The 10,397-nt window shown below is 35.1% G+C and overlaps 1 protein-coding gene across 2 annotated transcripts in view; it reads right to left on the bottom strand.

Annotated features, from left to right (window-relative positions):
- ATG3 (autophagy related 3) overlaps nucleotides 1-10,391 on the bottom strand; it is a 28,649-nt gene extending 18,258 nt beyond the window's left edge. The window contains exons 1-3 of one of the 2 annotated variants that reach the window (XM_005873321.2): nucleotides 10,266-10,391; nucleotides 6,298-6,339; nucleotides 1,142-1,191 (exon numbers count right to left, since the gene is read on the bottom strand). In XM_005873321.2, coding sequence (XP_005873383.1) covers nucleotides 1,142-1,191; nucleotides 6,298-6,339; nucleotides 10,266-10,337 — 164 coding nt within the window. In that variant the 5' untranslated portion in view covers nucleotides 10,338-10,391. Of the gene's footprint in view, nucleotides 1-1,141; nucleotides 1,192-6,297; nucleotides 6,340-8,294; nucleotides 8,331-10,265 lie in introns of those variants that run through there. The other variant, XM_014545397.1, reaches the window with a different exon arrangement.
- Nucleotides 10,392-10,397: the final 6 nt, after the last annotated feature.

Below are 10,397 nucleotides of genomic sequence, written 5' to 3'. Positions count from 1 at the left end.
CGGTTGCCCCACACACAGAGGGCGACCTGCAGCAGCGGTGGCAGAGGGCAGGGCTGGCTGCTGCTGGCTGCCGGCAGCCGGGGAAGATCGGCCCTGATCACAGGCTAGGCCTAGAGACCCTACCTGTGCACGAATTTCGTGCGCCGGGCCTCTAGTTGATAATAAACAGTAACAACTGTGTGAGGTATGTGTTAAATATAAAAATTAAGGGAAAGACAAAAGCAAATATTGTACTTCTTTAAGCTCTTTAGATATTAAGGAAAATTTATCAATTAGAACCTGGTTAGTTCTAGAAACACTTTTCCCAAATCAAAAACTGTGCCTTTCAACTATAATTGAAAAAGTGTCATTGAAAGGAAAAAAGGCTATAATAAGTTAACAACTTATATTTAAACTAAATAATAATTGCAAATATTTCTAGAAAATTATATAGTTCTGCCAATACTGAGATCACTTTTCCAGGAACTGTCTGGTGGTTTTACTATGAGTATGTAAAAGTAATAAAACTGCATTTTTTAAAACACATTCTGCTATTATTCAGAATATTTAAAATATGTTATGAGATTAGCTAAGTTGCTTAAACTACTTTTCTAAAAAGTTAATAAAGAAAATAAAACATTTTAAAAATCTATTACCAGAAGATTTTCAATGAAGACATTAGTCAATATGAAACTTTAAAACTTTTGAGTTAATTCCTAAAACGGGAGTATTCTTTTGAACTTTAATAAAAAGTCATATGGTTAAAGAACATAAGATTTTGCAAAATCTCTGCATTAACTAATGTTATAGAAATATGCAATAAATATCCATTAATATGAAAAAGATGAGCTAATCAAATTTATAATCTCTTGAACATGATTTTTTAAAAGCACTATAAAGAAATGATATCCTAGTAAAGGAAGTGAAGGCATTTATCTCAAAAATACCCATCTTTTGTGCTAACGGAGCAAAACAAAACAGGTGTAATGCCCAATTTTTCTTCCTTTACTTTCACATCACAGGGAACCATTTAATAGAAAAACCTATTAAAGAGGATTAGACTGGTCATTCCAATTTTCATGTCCTAACCAATTTTTCAAACTGCCATAGTTATGAAGTCATACTTTTATTAATTTTATATTCTTCACCCAAGATTACTTACCATTGCCATGTTGGACAGTGGTGAACTAAGTGATCTCCAGCTGCCACAAACTATGTGGATTTAGAAAGAATATGAAAAAAGGGAAAAAGAAAAATTGAACATTACTGAATATATGTTGGCAAAATACCAAAGTGATCATCTTGTGTCTTCTTGATACCCAATAATCAATTTAAATACAAATAGCACCAAATCTGCTCTACCAGCCGGAAGATTTATTATTATTATTAGAACTGAAAAAATTTTAACATCCATAAGTTTAAATTTGGAACAAAAAACCACTGAATGCTATTATTTTAATCCGTTTTTATCCCTAGATTAAATGCCAAAGGCATACATATCATGAAATGTATAAGTTGACATTATAGGATTCAAAATGTCAAAAATCATTTTATAGAGAAATAAAATGTAGAGAGATTCTTCCTAGAGGACGAAAAGTCAAAGAAGATTTTGAAAAAAATTACTAAATAGATACATGTCTGATATAAGAATAGTTTTTACATCACATTTCTTTCTCTTTCTTTCTCTATCTCTCTCGCTTCCTCCCTCTCTCTGTTTTCTTAAGTTAAGGTAACTGCCAATTTTGAAAGCTTTTCACAGTCTTAAAGGAATATTAACAAGAGTGAGAAATGTAGTGCCAAATAATGGGGGAAATTTAGAAGTTTTTGTACTGACTAAGAAAACACCGAGACAATTCAGAAATTGAATTCTCTAACAAACTTTGGACTCTCTGGGCATATTGAACATTGAACGAGTTTTTGTTTATTTCTTTTTTTTTTTTTCAAAAAATAAAAACCAGACTCAGGAAGAAATAGTTTAATCTTTTCAGAATTTCTATTATACATGAACTGTTCTTGCTACAAGATAGAAATCTTGTTTATTCTTGAAAGCAGAAAATGAAAGTCTGTTAAGCATAATTGCAGTCTCCCAACTCAAACAATATGCACACATACTTTCCCAATTATTATTTCACAACAACTCTAACTTAAAATCATGTATTTTTCATGGGTTTATTACACAGCAACAAATTGCAATGTCTTTAATTTTGTAATGTGTTTCTGAGAAAAGTCAGACTGTATATAATACTCTATTTTAATTTGAGAGAGTAAAGCTTTATAAAGTAAGCATTCTGAGAGTAATTTTCCAAAAAGACACAATAACAAGATTTAGCATTGTATTCCCAACAGCAACTGTTTGTGTTCTTTTATTTCACCTTTACAAATGTTTCTGTTCTTTTATTTCAAAGAATCCTTTTTATTACTTAAACTGATCAGGCAAAGACAAAAACCCAAATGAAAACAATACTCTCTTCCCCAGGTTTTCAGCATTTTGAGTCTTTTCGACCAGATGCTGCATTTAACACTCTAGTTATCAGAAACTTATTTAGCACCATCAAAAGAGTATTAATTTAACAAAATGCAAGCAAAACAAAGAATTAAAAATTTAAAAAACTTCTTTATTGATACTGCCTTGATGTCATAAGACTCTAATATTTTATTCCATGGAAACTCTGGTAGCATCTATTAAAAAATAACATAAACACTAGAAGGTAAGGAAAACTATGAAACAGTGGTTCTCAACCTTGGCTGCACATTAGACTCACCTGGGAATCTTTTTAAAATCCCGATTTCTGGGCCTCATCCTCTAGAAATTCTGTTTCTTTGTTACTAATGTTGTGGCACTCCGTAACAAAGAAACAGAATTTCCGGAGGATGAGGCCCAGAAATCAGGATTTTGAAGATTCCCAGGTGAGTCTAATGTGCAGCCAAGGTTGAGAACCACTGCTATAAAAGAACATAGAATTGTACTGATGATTAATACATATGTACATTTGCCCTCACTAGCAATGGCCATTATTAAATGTTTCATATGTTCAAGTGAAATAAAATGTAAGACAAAAACTCAAACTTCTAAATTTTCAACATTTTCTCCAGTAGCTTTCTTAGTGATTAAATATTATATAACACTGAATAACTCCCAACAAGATTGAATCAATATTAACATTTTGGTGAGCAACTTTATTTTTGAAGCTACTCTTTATTACTATATTCAATCAAGTCATACACACGCTGTACATTAAAGTATTTTTAATAAACAATATTATATTGAATAATGCCTGACCCTCTTTTAAACACAAGACTTCCACAGCTCTCAATGAAAACAAAAAGATATCTGGAGGCTGACAGCCAGAAGCCTAGAAATAGTAAGAGAAAACAAAAAACTCAGTATAGTATTTAACTAAAACAAATTATGTCTTCTCATTTTCCTCCTCTAGAGTCATTCTAATTTAACTCAATCCTATCAATGTGCTCTATCCCAATTCAGCATTATGTGGTTGGGACCCAGCTGGGCTAGTTATGCCTTGTATTTTTTTAAAAAGGGGAAAATTTACTAGGTGTACTAGTTAATAATGCAGACTTTTTCAATAGATGGAGTTACACATACATTGATATATATGTGATTTGAAATGTATGCTATTTTGTTGTATTGACAACAAGCTTCAAAACTTCATGTCAAATTTTCTGAAGGTGTTAACATCATAAATATTTTTAAACTTAAAAATGTCGAATTTTGTGCCAAAAAAAAGAAGAGCATTTGTGGGAAGTTATAATTCATTACTTTATTTTGAAGAAAAGTGCTGCTGAATACTTTGGGAAGCTTATGGTGAACATACCCCATCTCAAGATACTTTTGAACACTGGTTAAATGTTTTGAAAGTGATGATTTCGATGTGAAAGACAAAGAACGTCCAGGTCAACCGAAAAAAGTTTGAAGACCAATAATTACAAGCATTATTGGATGAAGATGCATGTCAAACTCAAAAACAACTTGCACAAAGATTAATGTTGCTCAGCAAACAATTTCCAATCGTTTACAAGCAATGGGAAAGACTTTAAAGGAAGGAAAATGGGTGCCACATCAACTGACTGAAAGACAAATGGAAAAGCGGAAAGCCATCAGTAAAATGTTGCTTCAAAGGCACGAAAAAAAGTCTTTTTTGCATTGAATTGTGACTGACAATGAAAAGTGGATTTATTTTGAGAATCCCAAATGCACAAAATCATGGGTTCCAGGAGGGCAACCATCAACATCGACTGCAAGGCCAAATAGCTTCGGAAAGAAGACAATGCTCTGCGTTTGGTGGGATCAGGAAGGTGTGGTGTATTATGAGCTTCTAAAACCAGGTGAAACCATTATACTGATCACAACAACAAACAAACAATTTGAACCACGCTTTGATCGTGAAATGACCAGAATGTGCCAGAAGAAACGGCAAAGTAATTTTGCTTCATGATAACACACCATCACACACTTCAACACCAGTAAAAGACACATTAAAAGATCTTTCCTGGGAAGTATTAACCCACCCGCTGTATTCACCAGACCTCACTCCTTCAGATCACCACTTGTTACGATCGATGGCACATGCACTTTCTGAGCAGCACTTCAAAACATAGGAAGAAGTGGAAAATTTGGTCTCTGAATGGTTTGCCTCAAAACAAGAAAAGTTCTATTGGGACGGTATCCACAAATTACCTGAAAGATGGGGAAATGTGTAGCTACCAATGGACATTACTTTGAATGAAGCACTTTTGATGTTTCTCTTGAAATTATCTTGTTTTCTTTGATTACAAAATCCACTATTATTAACCAGTACACCTAGTATCACCCACTTCATGATACAATTAAGTGTTAAGAGTTATTCAATCTAGGATTAGTAGCTATTTTAAAATAGCTTAACTCTAATAACCAATGATATGGATCTCTAACTCATCTATTTAGTAATTAGTCATCTTCACATAGAGGAGATAAAACCAAAGAGTCCAAAAAGAACAGCATACTTTCATCTCTGCTCTTGACTTCAGATACTTAGTTTCAGGAGTCTTGTCTACATTACACCTTTGTTGGACAAGAACATTAAGATCCTTAACATCAAAACTGAGTTTTATTTGGCATTCAAAATATTGAACTCATGATGCCTAAGGTAGAATGGGTCTGTCAGAAAATGTCTAGCCATGACCCCTCATTTTATAAATAAGGAAACAGGAGGCCTGTGCCTGGTTAGCTTCATTGATTTGTCTAAGTCAGAATAGGAGAAATTAGAGAAATTGGTCTGGAAGGCAGAACTCCTAGCTCCTTTCCACACCACTATGTGTCTTCACTAAAAATAAAGACAATTTTAGATAAAAGATCAATATTCTTGGAACTCACAAGGATTTGGCACTGAAGAAATTCCATCACAATGGAAAACTGAAAGATCAGTTAATTCTCTAGCTTGAGGTCCTGGAATTTACAGCAATAGCCAATCATAAAACGAGGTTTATTTCAAAAAGTTTCTCTCAAAACAATGATTATGTTCTATTGCCAATTAGTGGTACTTTTAATGAGAGTTAAAAGTGAAGCTTAATAAATTCTTTGCCATTTATTAAGATTAAAAAATAAGTCTGATGCAATCATAACCATTCATAGAACTGGAGTCTAAAAGGACTTTTAGGTCAGTATTCATTCCACTAAGGATGACAAAAAACTACCTAAAGGAAAGAGAACACTTTTATTATATAGATTTGGTGAGCAAGTAAAATGACTCCTTTGAACATAATTCTTCATTAAAAGTTCAATAAAACTCAACAGGCCTATAAAACAGCCATCAGTTTCAGCATTAAGCAGAGTTAATATTACTGGGTTGGGAGAAAAAGTGAAAGAATGGTGAGAAAAAAAATCCTCGTTATATATGTAGAAATAACGTGTTTAAGCTAAATACTGAGAGACAAACTTATCCAAGCAGTGAACCAAAGTTTCCAAATGGAAAGTCATGAAAACTCATGTTTGGTTAGACAAAGGCCACAGAGTCCACTGCTCGATAAGCACAAACACGAGTGAAGGACAAGTGGCGACAGGAATCTTTTCCATTCCCTCTTCCACCCTCACTTCCAAATGAAGAGGAACTACAGAGAAATATGAGAAGTGGCAAATCAAGAGGGAAGTTACATCTTCTATGGGAAGTAGAAAACCCTATATAGTTGCTAATGCAGTCAGCAGAATCTACTTTTACTCCAATCTAAATTAAAGTTAAATTTTTTTTTTCTTAATAGTAAAAAAGCCACCCAGTTAAATATAATTGTAAAATATCATAGCTTCAGAATATCTTCAACACTCACCTCTTCTGGGGTGATAACACCTGTTTCCTTAAATTTTGATTCCTAAAGTGAGCAAAAAGAATAACAGTATTATACTACTTTCACTTTCGAATTAAAAATGTTTTTGTGCAGCTGTTTGCCTGGCAGCCTTCTAGGCAATGGAGCACATAAAAAAAGGAATATATCACTGGTAGCTGACCTCAAGAAATATATATGTCTAGTGGAGAAAACTGACATGAAAATAATTTCAAAACAATAATTTGGGGAAATCACAAATATCTTTATTTTACAGAACAGTAAAAACGTCTTAAAGATGTTTAGACATCCCACAATTCAGCCAACATTTCATTTAAATGGAATAATATTAGAAACCAAACCTGTAAGTTGTAAGTCATTTAATACTTTTCCGTTATTTTCACCTCCAAGGTACTAATGCAATATTCTCTTCGCTAAAGCAAGGATGTTATCAAATATTTCTAAGTTTTTAAGTTATATGTAAGATTTTGTGGTAGAGTCTGAAGAAATGCAAAGATTCATTTATGAACATTATTCATTCAACAAATATTAACTAAACAACTATGTGCACTATTTGAGTTAATGGGGGTATAGGAGTAAATAAAATGGAGCAAACTCATCTTTGTGCTCATAAGAACTTTAGACTCTCCAGTGGAGGGACAAAAGCCAAATGGTAATGAATACCATGAATAAAAATGAGGCAGAGAGGAAAACGGACTGGTCCAGGGTGTAAGGAGAGGTCAGAGATGGTCAGAGAACAAAGACTTCACTGATAGAGAACTACTGAACAGAGACCTTAGGAAAGGAACCAGCCGCAAGGCTGTCTGGGTGAAGAGCATTTCAGGTAGAGGGAAGGGCAAATGCAAAACCTGAGGCAAGAGAGGGCTTGATGGAGTAACAAAAATAGGTCAGACTGGCTTAAGCAAAAGTGAGCAAAGGATAGAGTAGTAGGTACCAGACCATAGGGGCCTTCTACCAAGAGGCCTGGAGATCATTGTAAAGACTTTGGCTTTTACTGTACCTATGTCTCTCAAACCATGGTTTTTCTTAATTTTTACTTATTAGGAAAAATAATTATTTCTTTCCCAGGGATTTAGTTTGTGTGTGTGTGTGTGTGTGTGTGTGTGTGTGTGTGTGTCTTCCTTGCCTTCCTATGTCTGGTAGGAAACTATAAGTATTCTCTCTGTAAACCAACAAGTTTGCACAGGGAGGGGCAAGGAGAGGGCCATTAATTCTTTCTTTATTACTAAAAATACATACTGACAAGCTAACATTTCCTTAACAGTTTGGTTAAGAATTTCCTAAAACAATTCTATGTTATAAGATCAATAGAATACAACTGGCCAACAAAATGGCAGTTTTATATTTAATGTGGAAGGTCTTTTTCTCTTACTCCTCTCTCCCCGAAACTAAAAAGTTGTAACAATCCTGTATCATTTAAATGCTGTATACCTAGGTCCTAGGTAGACAGTTTTCTGAAAAGATTACATAATATGCAAAATAATCATGATTCAACTGTCAAGATGGTTTTCAAATTCAAATGGACTGAATAATCTCAATTAAGATGGGTTTCACAGTAAACAAACATAAGCATAGCAAGACTTGAAATTCTCATTTATAAACTTTTCTGACTTTTTTTTTTAACTTGGTCTAACAAGGTATCATTTTAAAATCAGTCTCAGAAATAAACATAAAATGAGTACAGAACTAACATTTCCCTTTGCCATGGGAAAGGAGCAAAGTAAAACGGTCCACTATTCTTCTTAGTGCACCAGAATAGCTTCCTGAATAAAGAGAACCATTTCCATGGATACTTCACCCCCACACCAAGATTTGTAAAATGTTAGTTGAAAGCTTAAAAATAAAAAAACATTAAACAAGAACTCGCTATTCAACCATTATAACTGCTCACTTTTCGGAAAGGAAAAAATAAAGTTGCAATAACAAACTTTACTCTAAAACAATTATATAATAAAAACTTGAATACACTTCTAGAAATTTACCTTGGAAAATAAGAAAACCATCCGTCTCTCCTGTAATAGCTAATGTGTCACAATTTTTACTTTAAAAAATGATGCATTGCCAATATAAAATCAGTTATATACGCAGGAGGGGCAAAGCTGCTCCTTATTATCACTGAAGTCCAAGATTAACAACTCGTTTCAGCTAATTTAAAACCTTGGGAAAGGGAGGTTTTGCCTGTTAGCTGGGTTCAACGGCACCGATAAGGTTGCAAATTCACCTTGTTCCTTCGAGATCTAACAGGTTGGGATCTCAACCACCACTGGTTATTTTCTCTCTCTCTCTCTCTCTCTCTCTCTCTCTCTCTCTGTGTGTGTGTGTGTGTGTGTGTGTGTGTGTGTGTGTGTGTGTGTGTTCCTTGCCTTCCTATGTCTGGTAGGAAACTATAAGTATTCTCTCTGTAAACCAACAAGTTTGCACAGGGAGGGGCAAGGAGAGGGCCATTAATTCTTTCTTTATTACTAAAAATACATACTGACAAGCTAACATTTCCTTAACAGTTTGGTTAAGAATTTCCTAAAACAATTCTATGTTATAAGATCAATAGAATACAACTGGCCAACAAAATGGCAGTTTTATATTTAATGTGGAAGGTCTTTTTCTCTTACTCCTCTCTCCCCGAAACTAAAAAGTTGTAACAATCCTGTATCATTTAAATGCTGTATACCTAGGTCCTAGGTAGACAGTTTTCTGAAAAGATTACATAATATGCAAAATAATCATGATTCAACTGTCAAGATGGTTTTCAAATTCAAATGGACTGAATAATCTCAATTAAGATGGGTTTCACAGTAAACAAACATAAGCATAGCAAGACTTGAAATTCTCATTTATAAACTTTTCTGACTTTTTTTTTTAACTTGGTCTAACAAGGTATCATTTTAAAATCAGTCTCAGAAATAAACATAAAAAGAGTACAGAACTAACATTTCCCTTTGCCATGGGAAAGGAGCAAAGTAAAACGGTCCACTATTCTTCTTAGTGCACCAGAATAGCTTCCTGAATAAAGAGAACCATTTCCATGGATACTTCACCCCCACACCAAGATTTGTAAAATGTTAGTTGAAAGCTTAAAAATAAAAAAACATTAAACAAGAACTCGCTATTCAACCATTATAACTGCTCACTTTTCGGAAAGGAAAAAATAAAGTTGCAATAACAAACTTTACTCTAAAACAATTATATAATAAAAACTTGAATACACTTCTAGAAATTTACCTTGGAAAATAAGAAAACCATCCGTCTCTCCTGTAATAGCTAATGTGTCACAATTTTTACTTTAAAAAATGATGCATTGCCAATATAAAATCAGTTATATACGCAGGAGGGGCAAAGCTGCTCCTTATTATCACTGAAGTCCAAGATTAACAACTCGTTTCAGCTAATTTAAAACCTTGGGAAAGGGAGGTTTTGCCTGTTAGCTGGGTTCAACGGCACCGATAAGGTTGCAAATTCACCTTGTTCCTTCGAGATCTAACAGGTTGGGATCTCAACCACCACTGGTTATTTCAAACTCCTCATCATAAAAAAGATTTACACTTAAAAAGTGACATCTGTTATTTTAGTACCAAGCATAGATTTCATTTTTTTTTAAAGATAAGCAAAATCTTTGTTTAAAACGTTCAAACGACTACCGATGCTGGGTTTAACGTTCTCAAATACACTTAGCTACGGACTACCTCGCCGCCCGACGTACGCAGACGCGCCGAGTTCTGAAGGGCGAAGGGCGACACGAGTATTCACAGCGCGTCGCTCCAAGTTTCCCCCAAGAGCCGGAAAGCCCTAGGAAACAGCGGCGGAGACCACAGGTGGGGGCTGCACCTCTTCCGGTGTCCCACCTTCCTACACCTTCCCCGGGCGGAGAGCACGGGGACGCCCCCGGAGCCCGGTCCTCGGCGCCTGCAGAGTTGAGGGTGTGCCTGACGGCCCCTGGCAAGCCCGGCCCGGCTTACCTTGAGGACCGGGGTCAGGTACTCAGCCACTTCCAGTGCCTTTCCCTTCACTGTGTTAATCACATTCTGCATCCTGGGGCCGGGGTAGCGGCCGGCCCCGCGACGGGGTGGGAAGGGCAGCCGGGACGGGGA

This window comes from Myotis brandtii, unplaced genomic scaffold (assembly GCF_000412655.1).
Source record: "Myotis brandtii unplaced genomic scaffold, ASM41265v1 scaffold406, whole genome shotgun sequence".
In the NCBI taxonomy this organism is placed as follows: domain Eukaryota; kingdom Metazoa; phylum Chordata; class Mammalia; order Chiroptera; family Vespertilionidae; genus Myotis; species Myotis brandtii.
Note: the sequence above shows the minus strand (reverse complement) of the source record. Positions and strands in the feature narration are given on the sequence as shown.